This window comes from Scomber japonicus, chromosome 6 (assembly GCF_027409825.1).
Source record: "Scomber japonicus isolate fScoJap1 chromosome 6, fScoJap1.pri, whole genome shotgun sequence".
NCBI classification, from domain to species: domain Eukaryota; kingdom Metazoa; phylum Chordata; class Actinopteri; order Scombriformes; family Scombridae; genus Scomber; species Scomber japonicus.
Genome location: NC_070583.1, coordinates 3,648,623 through 3,665,396, shown reverse-complemented (window position 1 = coordinate 3,665,396; position 16,774 = coordinate 3,648,623). Strand labels below are relative to the sequence as shown.

The following is a 16,774-nucleotide window of genomic DNA, read 5'->3' as shown; positions in this document are numbered from 1 at the left end:
GTGAAAGTTCATTTTAAATGATCTTACTATGCATTTATTCAAGCAGGCTCAGAACAGAGCAAACTGAAACATAAAGATGGAAGCACCTCTGATCTGAAGAGTGTTTTGCACTTTATTTAGATGTGCTTCATTCATAACCCATAACCCTTCATGTTCAAATGCCTAGCTAAAATAGAAGCTAGATGAACCCTCAACATGCGTCTATTACTCTGCTCACCATGATTGATGCTCTGCATGATCTGAACATGACAGTACAACTTAAATGTTTGTGCCTTAGAAATTGTTCAAGTCAAGTTACTGGACACATTTTTAACACGTTAATTCAGTTCAACACTTTTCAAGTGTTTCTTGACAGTACAGATTTGATGTAGTCTGGCTTCAATGTGAAACATGAACAACTATGTTTAGCACAAGCAGACTGAGAATGTTCTTTTGTCATCAGTTTCACATGTCACACTTCCTGTAAATGAGAAAAGACTTTTCAACAGACATTTCAACAGAGAAAAGCTCTCTATGCCTTCAGTTCCTGTTTTATAATGAAGGGACATCCTGTCAGGCGCGCAACGGGTATATAAATCCCACAACTATCTGACATTTAATACTTTCTGGATTGATGCAGCTAAAGGGTTACAGAGGTTTTCTGACTTTAACATTGGTAAGTACATTTTTGATCATTTCAATTGATAATGTAGTCTTAGATCCGCTGAATATCTGGGGTGCTTAAGATTGATGCTGGTGCTAAAAATGGTAAAAAGTGTCCACACAAAAATGTATTCAAACTTGAACTGTAAAGTGTATTCAAATGTGTAAACAGAGGACATGTATATATTTGATGGGCTAAAACAGCCCCACCACAACTAAACTGCAAGAAAGACAACTAAGAGCCATGTGTAACAGTGATAGTTGATTAAATATCAAATCCTGCTCATAATGTCATTCAATCACTCCTTTAGTTAAGATCATTTACTGAAAATGTAACTAAAAGACCAATGGAGATATGAATGCAAATCAAATGAAACTGTTGACTGTAGTGCTTCGAAAATACCTTGAGCCATTGCCTAATTGGTGTTGCATTTTGAGGAAATTATGCAACATCAGATTGCATTTCAACTATTCTTCTTTTCTGCTCAAACTTCCTTGAACTAGTTCCTCATTAGACAGTATTTGTGCAGATTCCATGTCGTGCATCTCTGATAAAAAAACTTCATCTCTTCTAGCTCAAAGACACAGCAAGCAGCCACAAGGCAGACGAAAATGATGGTCATACACCTAATGTTCATATGCATGCTGCCACTGACTGCTAACAGCCAGGAGAACTTCCCCACTGTGGCAACAGGAAAGTTGACTCATGACCAGGTGATACCAGAGATGTCCAACTTAACATCCATCATCACTGCCGTAACTACAAAAAAAAATGAAACTATGAACACCAGTGCTACACCTTCACTGCCAGCACATCAAACAACACCGAATGCTACACCTTTACTGCCAGCACATCAAACAACACCTTCTAAGACTCTCCAACCAGATAGTCACACAACGACAGGCAGTGAAGTCACGTCAACAATGGTTGTAAGCAATCCAGCCGCACCTACAAATGTACCTCGGATATTAAGAGGCTCCACCCAAAGCCAAGAGACAGGAAAGACGTCGACCTCCCTAATCTTCAGCGACAAAACGACCCGTTCCTTTACAAGTTTGACACAGTCTACAAACCACGTGTCTACTATAATATCATCTACCAAGCCCGTATCTACACACACACTTCCAAGTACAAGTGGTGGTGGTACACAGTCCACGGGTTTTTACAAAATCTCAAAGACCACTGCAAGGACACCATTCAAAAGCACCACCAAGGCACAGAAAAAAACAGGTCCTCCACCAGAAAGTGCCAACAACAAAAGCATCCACAGTAAAGTAGTGGCAGGGCTTATAGGTGGAGCCCTGACAATCATGATAGCTGGATTCCTGTTCATCTATTTCAAGAAACGGAAGCTTCAGAAGCTGCAGGTAACAACTAGTGACTGGGCCGGACCTTCACCATTTTTACAGGATGGAGCTGACAATGGCGAAGTATCACTGAGGTCGTCTAACCGAATTTCTTTTAACAGCTTCCTGCCTCAGAGACTATCTAAAAGGTTGTCTTTGCTCCCGGAAGCAGATGAGTTAGAAGAGATTCCAGCAGGTAGTACCTTTGGAGGTAAAAATCAAGGGAGTTCATTTGGAAAAGAGGAAGATGAAAATGATGTAAAAGAAAGCAACGGGACTGCAGAACTTAATCCTGAAATGAAAACAGGAGATACTGCAGAGCCTGTTGAAAACTCAGTCACCTCCTCACAAACCAGTGATGCGCTGTCCACCAATGACAAGCCAGAGACTGCAGACTTCAGTGAAGATGTTTCTGCCAACCCCCCTACTCAATCTGAAGCTGCAGAAAACTCTATAGAACAGTGAACTAAATCCCAAAACCCCTATTGCATCCATCATACTCCCTCAGGCTCCACGTTGACTGTGATGTCAGGAAGGACATCAAGACAAGGCAGAAGTGATGTGATGTATGTCATTACTTCAAACTGTGAAAAGTATTTTAAGAAGTTGATAACTTGGTCTATTGAGATTCTGAAACCATTATTTCTACAAAGCTGCACTGTTTCATGAAATAAGGCTTTACAATAGGATGTAAAAGATGTAGTTAATTGCACTGCATGTCTAGTAAAATCAGAATATGTATAGAAAAAAAACACATTCAATATATAAGTATGATTTTAACAGCATAAGCAAAAGTAGATGAGATATGTATATATGCAATATATACACATACATATTTAAGTTTCTTTAGCTTGATATAATGTAAAATTGATTTATTTAATGAAGAGGAAATAGAAGATGTGTAAATATAGTATTTTTGTATGAATGTATTTTTGTAAAAATCTAAAATGTGTATCTGTATGCAACTACTTGTAGTCAGTTATGTACACAATGGTGTTTGGTGCCATCATTTGGGGCAGACTACATCACAATGGAAACAAGTTATTTTAACATTTACTGCTTGCTTTTGTGTCATGCTTTTTGAACATATTAACTTAGACTAGTAATATTTTTCACATTATCACACAGAACATTTAGCTAAAAGTCTGTTTTCTTGTGAGTTGCACGCATTAGCCAACCAGCCAAGCCAAAGTGTTACTATCAGCCTGTTAAAAGTGTAAAACCTTGAACGTCTTTAATAAATGAGTTTTCTTAGGTTTTTATCAGGCAACAAAGGAGAAGCAATAAAATCATGTTCTAAAACTCATGATCATTGTCATTTTTCAGTTACAATGTTGATTTGTTTTTCAATTAATTGATCAATGTTTAGTCTATAATATGTTAAAAAAGCGACCATCATAATTCCTCATGTCCCAATGGTGACATCAAGAGGAAAAGAGTAGTAGTACATTATCTCATTTGAGAAACTGTATTTTTTTCTTGATAAATGAATGATTAACTATTACGAATGTTACTGATTCACTTTTAGACAATCAATGGATCTAATAACAGTTTAAGACAGTGTGAGTGGATCAGACTCAGAGGGAGGAGAGCCTCTTTTAAGGCAGGTATAGTTTTATTGGTAAGTGACTTACTGCAATGCCGCAGTGGATCTCTGTGTGGAACAGTAATGCTCAGCAGTGTGGCAATAACAGAATACCACAATTGAAGTAAAATGTCATAAAATATGAACAAGACGTTTTCAGATCCTCAATCCTGCATGATGCAAATGACTGTTTGTCATGTCATGTTGTTGTTACTGTTACTGAAGATGTAAGGACACCACACACCCACTGTAGGAAATGCTATATTCTCTGCCCTGCCTGTTCAGACTGTTACTGGAAGAATAGAAATAACAATAGGGCATGTGTTGAAAGCTTGGTGTTTATAGTGTTTTGCAGCGGATAGAAAAAGCAGAGGAATAAATGGCAGTGAGAATAAACTTTCAACAGAGGGGAGAGCACACTGCTTAACATATGACTAATAATGTGACTACATGTTCTAGATTTAACTTACAACTCATCTACATAGCAGGCATGTCAGTTGCATTGTATATCTCACACTTCTTTTTATTTTATATACTGTATGTTGTTTCAAAACTTTCTTAAGACTTTCCTCAGGGCAAATTTCTCAATGTCTGCCTTACATATTACATTTAGTCAAAACTAACTGTATTGTTTTGTGAAGCTTGTGCAATAAGTCTAAAAAATAGAATTACAGATTCTCTGCTTACATGACAAATTTGCTCCTCAAGCTGCAAAAGACTTTTCCTCCTCCTCCATCCTCCATCCCCACATCCCTGTGCTCAGCATTCAGCTCCCAGCTGCACCTACTGCTCACTGTCAGTGGCTTTATACCTGAAGTCATACTGCTCACTGTCAGTGGCTTTATACCTTAAGTCATACAAGACAACTACACATAAGTCAAGTTACTCAAGATGAAAAAGTAAGTAACAGTAAAGTAACAAGTCCGTGTATTGTGGACTGCTTTGTTGGCCACAGAAACAAAAGACTTTGTTAGCAGATATCACAACATGTGTTCACACATTCTAATCAAAGATGTTGTAAAATGAGGCCGTGGACAAAGGAAGAAGTGATTCCCAGTGTGGATTTGGTATTGCAGTACCTCATTATTGAACTGCAGTACCTCATTATTGAACTGCAGTACCTCATTATTGAACTGCAGTACCTCATTAGAAATGTTTAAAGATTTCTAATGATGTACTGTGATTACTTGTTGTGATCCAGATGGAGATGAATCTTTTTACTGTATAATGTGTTTAATAAGGGCCCAATAGAAAGGAGTAAATGTGTTAGTGTGAGGAGTTTCTGTTCAGTGCTGCTATGGCTTGTGTGTTTATGGTTTAATATGTGTACAGGATGTCACAAACCACAATATTGTTACTATTAAAACCTGATAGACCAAGGACTATCAACTGATCAGCCACCTTAGCCTGGCCTAAGTTATGCTCACTTTACAGCAGCCAATGCACTGCTCTGGTACATAAACTGTGTAAGGTACAGTGAGGATTTATTCAGGGAAGGTTCACTGACACAAAACCTCTCTTTTGCATTCACACAGATACACATATTCACACCTGAAAGCTGCCCAGTGCAACCATGGTGTGATCTGCTAACCACTGGAGCAGCTGGGGTGGAGGGCCTTGCTAAAGGACACCTCCGTAATGGTAATGAGGGGAGGGGACTGAACAGATAACCTCCTGGTCACAAGCTGTGCATCCTGTAGTGTACAGTACAGTTTAGACACATTACTGTACTGCATACCTTTCATTCATTAAGAATAAATAATCCTGACTCATCTGACTTTTTTCCATGCTAACAATCTGTATCAGCTGTGCTTAAAGACTGTGTAAAGTGAATTCAGGCATTTTCTTCTAAACACATTAAATTGGTCATAAATGTATTTCTAAAAAAGGTGTAAAAAGCATTTCAACCATTTAGATTTGAATTGTGGAGCTAGGCTTCACAAACTGTGTTTCAACATTTCTGTGTTCAGGATTTAGTGGGCGGGTCTGAAAATCACCGCCGAGTTAGCCTTAACCGCCGAGCTAACCGCCGAGCTAGTAGCAGGAAGCTCTCAGACGTAGCGTCCATGTTTCGGGTAGATGTGGTGACTTTGATTGACAGGTGACACTTGATAGGGGGTGGGGTTCGGTGGGCACTCCCACAGTGTTTGGGAGCAGAGAAAGAGGCTGAGTTTTACACAACTTTGAAGCCTAATTTCATATATATGGTGATTGTTTTAATCATTCAAATTTGGCAGGGTGGTTAACAACACACTTTTCTGTGGTATGTCAAACTCAGAACGCATATTTATTCTTACTTTACACTGACTTTAAATGAGAAATGCTCTGCTTTTAGCTCTGGTTTGATCTCCAACAACTGCTGAGAAAAATATGTGGCTCATCAACTGTTAGATGCTCAACTTTCTATACAGGTGAGTCACTCAGTTTGTTTCTCCCCTGGTACTGAACACCACTTATCACTGCTTTAAAGCTGGAGACAGTCCTCTGCCAAGTTTACCATCACATGTTGTCACTGGATCTACTGGTGTGAATATAAATATGAAGTGCAGCTTTTATAACAAAAACCAAAAAGGTGATCCGTGAGAAACGGTGAAAACAGAATGATGTGCTGTGTCGCACAATGACTAATTAGCAGCTATTGTGTCATCAAGTCTGTGCATGTGCAGGACAGAGAGAGTTGCTGCTGTGAGGCATGCAGGGCCTAGATATAGAAAGATTCTCTCTCTCACACACTCTCACACACACACACACACACACACACACACACACTTCCAGCTCTTGCTTGCCTCATCAGCATCAGAGTGGGCCGGCTTGCTGCTGCAATTCTCTCTCTCTCTCTCTCCCTCTCTCTCTCTCTCTCTCTCTCTCTCTCTCCCCCTCTCCTCTATGCACCTCTCCTTCCCTATCCTAGCCTGGACCTCCAGCTGCATCGGGAGCCTGCAGAGCATTGAGCAGGATGGGGGTTGGCGCTAACAGGCAACATGTTTAGTGCCACGCCACAACATCCACTACAGCTAGAAAAAAGAGCTTGAGAGTGTTACCTCTCAAAACAACAGACAACCAATAAAAGAACCGAGGGGGGTAAAAAACTGCTTGAGCTGGAGGAGGAGACGACAGGAAAAAGGAGAGATGACAGACAAACACTAGAAAGGATGAGGTGAGTGATTTTAAAATGGCAAGATGAGGGGGGGGGGGGGGGGGGGGGACCCACATACACCTGATGGGCAGGGCAGTGAGGTATTTCATTGTAAATCATAGTGATGCAGTAAACTACTGTGTGATGTTGTGATGGCTCATGAGGCTCTGTCACTATGCAGATTTCTCAATTAATATTCAGTGTAGAGATGAAAAAGGTGCTGTTATAGCTTCTTTTTTTTAATTTTTTAATTTTTTAATAAATATGCAGAGGAATTCAGTAATGAAAGACCCGATCAGATCAAGCATTAGCTGCTATCATCGACTGAATAATGCCACAGTGTGAGGACGTTTCTGGAATATCTTTCAAGGGTGTTAGCATGTCACACACTCCTGCCTCTGGAAACACAAACACACATACATGCAAGCTTCAATCTTTAAAGCACCGTGTGTGCAGTTCCACACAAGAACTTGTCCTCTATCCATTCAGTCTCACTGCAGCATTCTGATCTCTCGTCCCACTGGCAATGCTTCAAAGCTGGTTGGCACTCAGGAGGACTAGCACCCGCATACATTGCATTAGGAGCAGAAAGCTAAAGCTATGTGTCCCACTTTAGCACAGGTCTGCTTCTAGCAGGACAGTCAGATGAATGGCTTGAAGTTGAAGTGATGTGCTGACACTGACTGCAGCCGCCCATTTCTGCTGTAGCTCATAAATATAAAACACGGATGAATCAATCATAGGTGGGCTCAGACTGCAGGATTCAAACCAGTAATGGACAGAAAGGAAAGTCTCAAACTTCATTATTGTGATTGGCAGGAATGCTTAGAGGAAGAGCATCTTAGTGTTTGCTGGTAAACTCTTCTTCAACGTGAGCACATCAAGAAATCTCAAATAATACTGAAAATGTGGGATTTTCAATGTTGATCATGTAAAGTAGTCAGTAAGTAAAATCAAACATGATGTAAGCCAAAACTTTTCACACCTTGAAGTGGCTCGCCTAATGTAGTGTCACATTAAAGATGGATGCAACAACATTAGAAACTAACCTCAACACTGTTTCTGCTTTCTTCCTCACTCAATATAAATGACTGTGTGAGGTTTTACTTAAGCGGAGCAGTGCTTTGAGCTAAATGCTAATGTCAACAGGCTCACATGCTCACAGTGACAATGTAAACATCTCACTATGAATACTTACTATGGTCAGAACAACTACTGTATGTGCTAAGTCTAGATCCACACTAGACTTTATTGCAATAATACAATACATAGTCACTTATTATATAAAGCTTTTCTGACATTCCTCTTTACTATAATTGTAATGATGTGTTATTCTAAGAAGACACCATAAACAGAACTTTAACCTGGTGCAATGTAAAGAAATACAATACTCTCACTTTAAACTTGGATTCTTGTTTTCTAGTGTTGGAGCAGGTTGGACAGTGAAAGAGATGGAGCAGAAACATTACACCACCAGTTAAACAATGGAATTTGAGAGCTATTCATTTATATATCATAACATTCTACTGGCTGCAAATAAATGTAGAAATTTAAAAAACCCTCACATTGTCTCCCATTTAACATCACTGTCTTCATCCTCTTTCTCTACCTCACTTCAGAGCCCTGACCATGCCTGCCTGCTCTGTGTGTCTGCTGCTCCTGCTGCTGTGTGGGCTGCTGGGGGGCTGGGTGCTGTCCATCTGCCCCCCTGTGTGCTCCTGCAGCAGAGGACACCGTGTGGTGGACTGCTCCTCTCGAGGCCTCACCAAGCTCCCTCCTGGCCTGCAGCACAACATCCACTTCCTCAACCTCTCATTTAACAGGTAAGCAGACACAGCAACACACTGTTGGACTAATCTATTGTTTTCTTTATTAAGATGTAGTAGTGTTACTTTCTATTTTCAATCCGACCTATAAATAAATGCCTGCTTGCTGTGTGCACTAACAACACAGGTGGTTGAATGATATAAATATGTAGCTGTCCCAGATAAGATTCGGTCTCTCACATGACTAAATTAGTCAGAGCAGAGCAGCTTATCACCTCATAAGCTGCTTTCTGACTCGCAGTGTAAAGTGTCACAATGATAAGTTAACGTACTGTGGTGTGCAAGGACTGAAATAGACCATTCTTCCTCCTCTTATAAATAAAACCCATAACTGCTTAGAAATGTCTGCCCTGGTAATGAACAGCAGCTTCTCGTGGCTAATGTTAGCTACTGGTAATAATGTCAGTTACTCAGTCAGTTTGTTGATTTGAGCTACTGCTATATTATGTGTTATCATCTCCCACTATACTATATCTCTTACCTGAGGCCTCTTTTTTTTTTTTTTTTTTTTTTTGTTACAGCTGTTTAACCCTTACACACTACTCTGGGTCAAATTTGACTAAGTTTTACATTTCTTCTAGCTGGACTTTGCCTTAAATGTGACCCACAGTCTATAAAAATGGAAGTAAAATGCATCTTTTTTTGTGCAGCTGATACACATTTTTATATATTAAAATATATAAAAAGTCACCTGTGTTTATTAAAATGATTCAAACATCAGCATTTGAACATATTGTTTTCATCATATTCTATAAAATAGCGATTGTGAATGTGTATCCCCCCCCCCCCCCCCCCCCATAAATAAATAGAATACATTCTTACAGCTTCATTAAGGATTAATTAATGACTGATGGTGAATTTATGAATGTGAATTGGTGTAGAGACTAATTATGAGTCAGAATATGAACAGTATGTGAGATTAGCTGGTAACATGAAGCAGCTTATCTTACGCAAACACTGTACACACAGAGACACAGATACATGTGTGTGTTTGTGTGTTTATATATATTGCATTCTTGTGTCAGCTTGCAGGATCTGGACAACCAGCTCAGCCACTATGCCCACCTCAGAACTCTAGATGTGTCTTATAACCGTCTGGAGAGTCTTCCTCCTGCTCTGCCTCGCTCTCTGTGGGACCTCCGAGCGGCAGGAAATCACATACGCTCTCTGGACAAAAACGACACGGCATACCACTGGAACCTGAAGGTGCTGGACATGTCGGACAACGAGCTGGAGAGAGTGGTCTTCATCAACAACACTCTGCCCAGCCTCCAAACTCTCAACCTCAGTTACAACCGCTTTTGGACTGTGCCCACAAACATGCCTCACAACTTGGAAAGCATTGATCTGTCGCATAACTATCTGGTGCAGATCCTGCCTGGATCCTTGGACCGTCTGCCCAGGTTGACTCACTTCTACTTCCACGCTAACCGTTTCTCCTGGCTGCCTGATGGAGTCTTTGATAAGCTGGGTGGGCTGCAGCTGATGAGTCTTGGGGATAACCCCTGGGCTTGTGAGGAGGAAGAGAACATTACCAGGCTACTGAGCTGGGCTGAGCAATCCAGCGCCACAATCTTAGGCTGCCCCTGTCACACCAAACCCATCTGTGGTCAAGCCCATGTGGCGACCCCAGGGGGGGACTGGCACTCTGCATTATTCACAGAGCCCCCGCTGTGGGTTAACAGTCATGTGAACAGTGAAGAGGTCGATCCTCCGTCGCCGGCGAGGACGGCCGAGGCTACGTCTAGCTACCAGGCCAAGTCTGCGCTGTTTGAGACTGGAATCTATCAGGACAGAAGAAGTGTGACAGAGTCTTCAGATCACATGATGTTTGTCTGGACGTCTGCTACCGGTCTGGACGGCTTCTCCACACACACAAGCACAACAGCTCACCCGCAGCCTGCAACAAAGAAGCCTAAAATAGCCAACTCACGGAATAAAGGCGGAGGATTCTTCTGTGAGACTCGTCAAACTGTCACTCTGACTGTTGCAGTTATGAGTCACATCCTGCTGAAAACAGCCTGACTGGACACACACACACACACACACACACACACACACACACACACACACACACACACACACACACACACACACACACACACACACACACACACACACACACACACACACACACACACACACACACACACACACACACACACACACACACACACACACACACACACACACACACACACACACACACACACACACACACACACACACACCTTACTGGATTATAATGGACAGTGAATGTACGACCAATTAACTCCACCTCTCCCCTCCATGTTCATTTCCCCTCCTCAAACTGTTGCGACTGTTACTGCCTTCTGTCACTTGATCACCTTCTTACCAACTAGCTGAACATGTACAACATTCTTATACACACACCCACGAACTGTATCAACTTACAAGACAGAAAACGATTCAAAATATATGAATACAGGATTCGCTCCACTCTCAGTATAATGCTTGTCTGCTGTGCTCTCTGCTTTCTTTATAATACTGATGCTTGTGCTGCAGTGAAACAAGGATTGACAATACACACAATATTCACTAACATTCCACAGCCCCTTATTGCCACATCTGAGGAGCATCATTTATGGAAACATAGAGAAAAGGTTAACAATAAAGGGCTACTGTAAGTAAAACAAACATGGACTTCATAGACTAGTTGTAGGTTAGTGAAATAAAAAGATTAGAAACATTGTTCCAGTATAATATCATGAATCCCTGATTATTTCATATGGTATGCAACTAAATAAACTCCAAGAAGAATAACCAAAGCACAAAAAGACCACAACACAAAATCATCCAGGAAGCAGGCCCATTAAAAACATCTGTTTTGTAATCTACTGTTAAAGACTCCAGAAGTAGCTCTTTGATTGTTGTGTCATATCCAATGAGCTGTTACTGTGTCTCTGAATGTTGGGGCTGCTGTTTCATTCTAAACTGGGCTATTTCATACTCTAACTGACCAGTCAAGATACAAAGCCCCCCCCCCCCCCCTTTCAGCATGGCTCCTGACAGGGTCACATACACTGAATGGCAGCAGAGGAAGTACTGGTCTGGGTCAGGAGTTAAGTTGATAAGTGAGCTGGGAGGTGCAGCAGCAGGGTGAGCTAAGACGGACAGGTGTAGCAGACTGGGAGTGGAATTTGTGCTGCTGTGTGGACAGTGATAGAGAGGAAAAAGTCACATACTTAAACTAAAAATGTGATTTTAGAATCAGCAGCTCCCTCTAATGCTGGTAAAAGCTGAATGATTCCCTCTGAACACAGACATGCAGAGTCAGTAGCTATCAGCATGGTGAACCTGAGCCTTAAACTAGGACCTGGTACAGCAACACATTACCATCCTTTTAATCCAAGTAGAAAGACTCCTGACTATATTCTGACTAGACTATTTGTGTAATAAATAAGAAAAGAGTGACTAGTCTGTGTGATTTATTGACTGAGCTGAAGAGGTTGAAACAGCTATTTCATTTTAATCTGAAAAATACATCTACATTAAACTTCCATTATTAAAATTGTGTTTCAAATGAAATCTGCTAAATGGTAAATGGAGTGTATTTATATAGCACTTTTCTAGTCTTTTGACCACTCAAAGAGCTTTTACAATACACACATTCATACACTGATAACAGGAGCTACCACACAGGGTGTCAACCTGCTCAGAGAGAACTACCATTCATACACACACACACATCCACTGGAAGCAATTAGGGGTTAAGTATCTTGCCTAAGAACACATGGACATGTGGAGTGGAGGAGCCGGGAATCGAACTACCAATCTTCTGATTATTGGATGACATGCTCTACTTCCTGAGCCACAGCAGCCCAATATAATAAAATAATTACAATCCAGACTGATGAGCTTCTTAGTCACTAAATAAAGATGGACCTAATGCTCATGACTAATGTCTACATAACTATGTCTTTTTCTAACTTTATGGAAACTTACTGATTTTCCAGGATATGATCAGAACTCCTGATAAGGATGTTCACCATCAGCTAAAGCATAACATGTGATATTAACTACTAATTTAAAGCAGCCACTTTTAGGAGTTTTTAAGTGTGTCTGCCCACATCTGTGCTGCTGAGTGCAGATGAACTAAATGTCTTTGTATCCAAACAGAGAACAGTTACAGGAGCCAGTCCATGGACATAATGTAACAAGTTCACACTATTGCTCTTAAAGCTTATTAGAAGCTGCAGCTATTCCAGCTGTCCTCTCCTCTGTATGCAGTTACATACTCTATTTAAATCTACCTTCAACTAGACAGCTTTTCAGATTCTAGTCCGTTTGATTTAACAAACCACAGAGCTGGCAGTGTGGTAATGTGATGTCACTTTCACACATTACCAACATGAAAGTTGGTTTGAGTAAGTGGATGTTGGGCGGTCAATGGAACCACTGTGTGTCAACATCTCACAAACGTCACGTATTGCACAACAGGACATGTATCACCACAAAGTATCATCGAAACACTTCATCAACTGACACCCAGCCAACTGTGGACACACACACTGAGTGACACCTGGACCATTTAATGCAGCCAGTGTGTGGTTTGTGTGGATGCTATGAACTTAGTTTGACAAGTCAAGTGGGACCTTTTTCACTTCAGCACGGCTGAGTCGACATGCTGTTGATGTCATTAGAAATATCTCCATGACAACTAAGCAAACTGTGGTGTTTGAGGTTGACAAAATATGCTGCTGAAGACCATGTGATATGGTTGAAAGCTCCGGAAAAAACATCAGTTGACAGAGTTACTGTTACTATGTGCAAAGTCAACACTGCACTTTGATGCTCAAAGATCCATCTGTTGGTGTGTTGACACAGTTCTGCAGCAGGTAGTATACAGTATATATGGTAGATATTATATACCACATATATACCACAGCTTCCACAACAATAGTATGTATGATGTGTTGGATTTTTTATTTTTCTGGCAGCTTTGTATTTGTTGCATTTAGGCTGCAATGTGTGAACAGCTGCACTCTCATCCATGTGAATGAGGGCAGTGTGATCATAACGCCCACACGGAATCTGCTCATGCAGATTTTATACAGATTACCACAGATTTTCCACCAATAAAGGTGCTGCTTGTATAACTCAAAATGTTAAGATCCAGTAAAATGAAAATGACTTTCCCTCCATTTTTAATCCTGTGTCCCTGTGTTAGTTGTTTATTTATCTCTACTATATGTCAAATATACATCATTACATCTTTTCTCTTTTTGTAAAATAGTTTCAGATGTTTGCTCAAAATGTGTAAGAGGTATTTACAAAAGTTCAGTCAATCAAATGTGACTTTGAGGGAGTATCCGTCCACACAGGAAATATAAACCCACACTTCACTATCTGTGAGTCATAGTAGCTCACAGAGCAATATGGAGAGAGATTAGGGTTAAAGTGTTTCCATGTCCAGAACAATGTGTCTGAACTCTAATTCATTTAAAACATCTTTGTTATCTGAAATGAATATTATCTATATTATTATCTATCACATGCAAATCACAAGCAAAAAAGAAGACTCTGGTGATCATACAGTGTCAGCCAATCACATACATGCAACTGCAACATCCCTGGTGGAATGCTGTATTTAAACTTTACATCATGATCATCACAATGAAAGATAAAACAGTCGCTGCTGATAACTTTCTCCAGTTGTTCAATCTGATCTGTGAGTGCTACAAACTGCTGCGTAGTGTTTTAGCTTCTGAGAAGTCTTGCGAATCATTCATTCAAGTCCAGCTGCACTTTCTGGATCATATTTCACTGTCTCACTGGTACCTTATAACATTTAAAAAAATTAAAAAACAGTCTAAAAGGCTTACCTGCGGGCCACGTAGTAGAAGACTGGGTTGCCGGTCTTTGAGGTTCCTGCCTGGTAGAAGATGTTGAGGGTCTTCAAGGCTTTGAACTCCTCCTTCTCATGGACCTGGTGCCTGCAGGACAAAGCACACAGCTGAGCATCAGACACACCTTCATGATCCACTGGACAAAACAACAGGGCTGCAACTAACTATTATTTTCATTATCTGTTAAGACCGTGTAAAGTGAATTCAGACATTTTCTTCTTAACACATTAAATAGGTCATAAATGTATTTCTAAAAAAAAGGTGTAAAAAGCATTTCAACCATTTAGATTTGAATTGTGGAGCTAGGCTTCACAAACTGTGTTTCAACATTTCTGTGTTCAGGATTTAGTGGGCGGGTCTGAAAATCATAAACCCGCCCCTGCTGCTGTAGAGGTATAAATACATTCAGCTCACACTACTACTACTACAGTGTACAGTTAGCTGAATTAGCCGCCAAGCTAGCAGCTGAGTTAGCAGCAGAAAGCTCTCAGACATAGCGTCCATGTTTCTGGTAGAGGTGGTGACTTTGATTGACATGTGACACTTTGTAGGGGGCGGGGCTTCAGCGTTTGGTAGCAGAGACAGAGGCTGAATTTTACACAACTTTGAAGCCTAATTTCACATATTTGGTGATTTTTTTAATCATTAAAATTTGGCAGGGTGGTTAACAACACAATTTTCTGTGGTATGTCAAACTCAGAACACATATTTAATCTTACTTTACACAGACTTTAATGTGTCAGTTATTTCATTCATGGGGAGGAGTTTAATTCATATAATATAAAAAAGGTCAAATATCAAACGAACAAAACCATAAAATATTCACATTTAAAAAGCTAGAATCAGAGGATGTGAATGTATTTTTTTACTTCTCTAATCTAGATGTTTTTTCAGAGTGTCAGAAAGGCTGTGCATGATTAATAAAGGGTTAGTTAGAGGGAAGTGGGCACAGGAGAAACACCAAACATGAGCATTACAGCATGGTGTTTTTCTGCTTGGAGGACATTTAAAGAGGAAACAGACTTACAATTTATATAAAGTGAGCCTTAAAGAGGAAATCGAAAAGCAACAGTGCGTGCACCTGAACACACATCTGTACATCTTTTGGTGTGTGCAGGCCACAGCTGAGAACCTTCTATGACTCTGTGGTGGTATCTGTGGTCTCATATGGAGTGGTGTGTTGGGTAGGGGGACAAGAACAGCCTCAACAGACTGATAAAAAGAGCTAGCTCAGTGTGTGGCTTCCCCCTGGACTCCATAGAGGTGGTGGGAGAGAGGAGACCAACAACTGTGTGAAGGCCTTAAGTAGCTCCTTAAGCCACAGACTCAGACTTTTTTTCTTCTTTTCTCTCTGATGTGCACTCATGGCCGTAGCTACCATTCAGAACACCGAGGTAATGTCCTCGCTATTTTTTTGTTTGAAAATAGCATCAATGGACCGTCACGTGACACGTACTTGCAGATACCGCTGTCATGTCAAAATGAAAGTAGTCGGCTATAGCCAGTGGCGGAGTGAGGCCTTGAAATCCACCGGTGTTATGTCCCAACTGGTTTCCTTACCAAACAGCTCCAGCTGTGTTGTGCTTCCGTCAGTAGATTTATCACAAATTCACAAATATACACAGAATATTACTGGAGATTTTTAAGTCACAGTTATATAGAGCTCACTTCCAGAAAAATATTGGCTGCAGTAGATGTGAACTGCGACTTGAAAATCACCAGAAATATGTTTTCTACTTTTGTGAATTGGACTTGACCCGATTTTGCAAACTGTTCATTCATTGGATGAGTCCTTTTCTCCCTTACCCAGCAGGCCATGCTCCATTCCGCATTTTAAGAACAAACAAAGAAAATAATATATTGCAGTTATCATTTTTAAATATGCAACCATGGAAGTTGTAGAATACTGAAATAGGAGTTGATTTAAGTTGCAAAATTGGAAATGAGAAAGAACTGGAACACAAGAGTGACCATGACTGAGAAATACACAGCAAGAAAGTATTATAAATACATCATGGATTGCAATGAATGTGCATATAAGCAGTGATTTTGTTTTTTGTTTTTGATCCTGGCTACAGCCTTGTGTGAACTCCTGCACTTTAAGGTCCTTTTTTATTTTTTTTATTGTTGTTGTATACATACAGTACCAGTCAAAAGTTTGGACACACTTTTCTATTAACTTGAAGAAGAAAGCGTGTCCAAACTTTTGACTGGTATTGTATGTTTTTTAACATCGTTTTTCTCATAGCGGTGGAAGAAGTGACACAGTTACAAACTAAAGGCTAGAGAAAGCTACCTGAAATGAACTTTGTATTACTGTCAGAAGACAATCCACTATTGACTGGGTTGAAACTTGAATAAATAATGA

The 16,774-nt window shown here is 40.4% G+C and overlaps 3 protein-coding genes across 5 annotated transcripts in view; 2 read left to right on the top strand and 1 right to left on the bottom strand.

Annotated features, from left to right (window-relative positions):
• Window positions 1-16,774, bottom strand: part of nf1a (neurofibromin 1a) — a 93,730-nt gene that overhangs the window by 24,404 nt on the left and 52,552 nt on the right. For all 3 annotated transcript variants that reach the window (XM_053321333.1, XM_053321335.1, XM_053321334.1), the window contains one exon: window positions 14,383-14,493. In XM_053321333.1, the coding sequence (XP_053177308.1) occupies window positions 14,383-14,493 (111 nt within the window). The remainder of the gene's footprint in view (window positions 1-14,382; window positions 14,494-16,774) is intronic.
• Window positions 538-2,691, top strand: LOC128360823 (uncharacterized). Its single transcript, XM_053321340.1, has 2 exons — window positions 538-655; window positions 1,218-2,691. The coding sequence occupies exon 2, from the start codon at window positions 1,255-1,257 to the stop codon at window positions 2,452-2,454; it is 1,200 nt and encodes a 399-aa protein (XP_053177315.1). The 5' UTR covers window positions 538-655; window positions 1,218-1,254; the 3' UTR covers window positions 2,455-2,691.
• Window positions 6,727-10,561, top strand: omgb (oligodendrocyte myelin glycoprotein b). The gene is made up of 3 exons (XM_053320627.1): window positions 6,727-6,731; window positions 8,330-8,533; window positions 9,562-10,561. Exons 1-3 carry the CDS (start codon window positions 6,727-6,729, stop codon window positions 10,559-10,561), a joined length of 1,209 nt encoding a protein of 402 aa, XP_053176602.1.

Excerpts from the sequence above, each read along its gene's own strand:
- LOC128360823 (XM_053321340.1), top strand. The coding sequence starts at position 1,255 with ATGATGGTCATACACCTAATGTTCATATGCATGCTGCCACTGACTGCT.
- omgb (XM_053320627.1), top strand. Across the intron at positions 8,534-9,561 it reads CTCAACCTCTCATTTAACAG|CTTGCAGGATCTGGACAACC; the intron begins GTAAGCAGACAC and ends TTCTTGTGTCAG.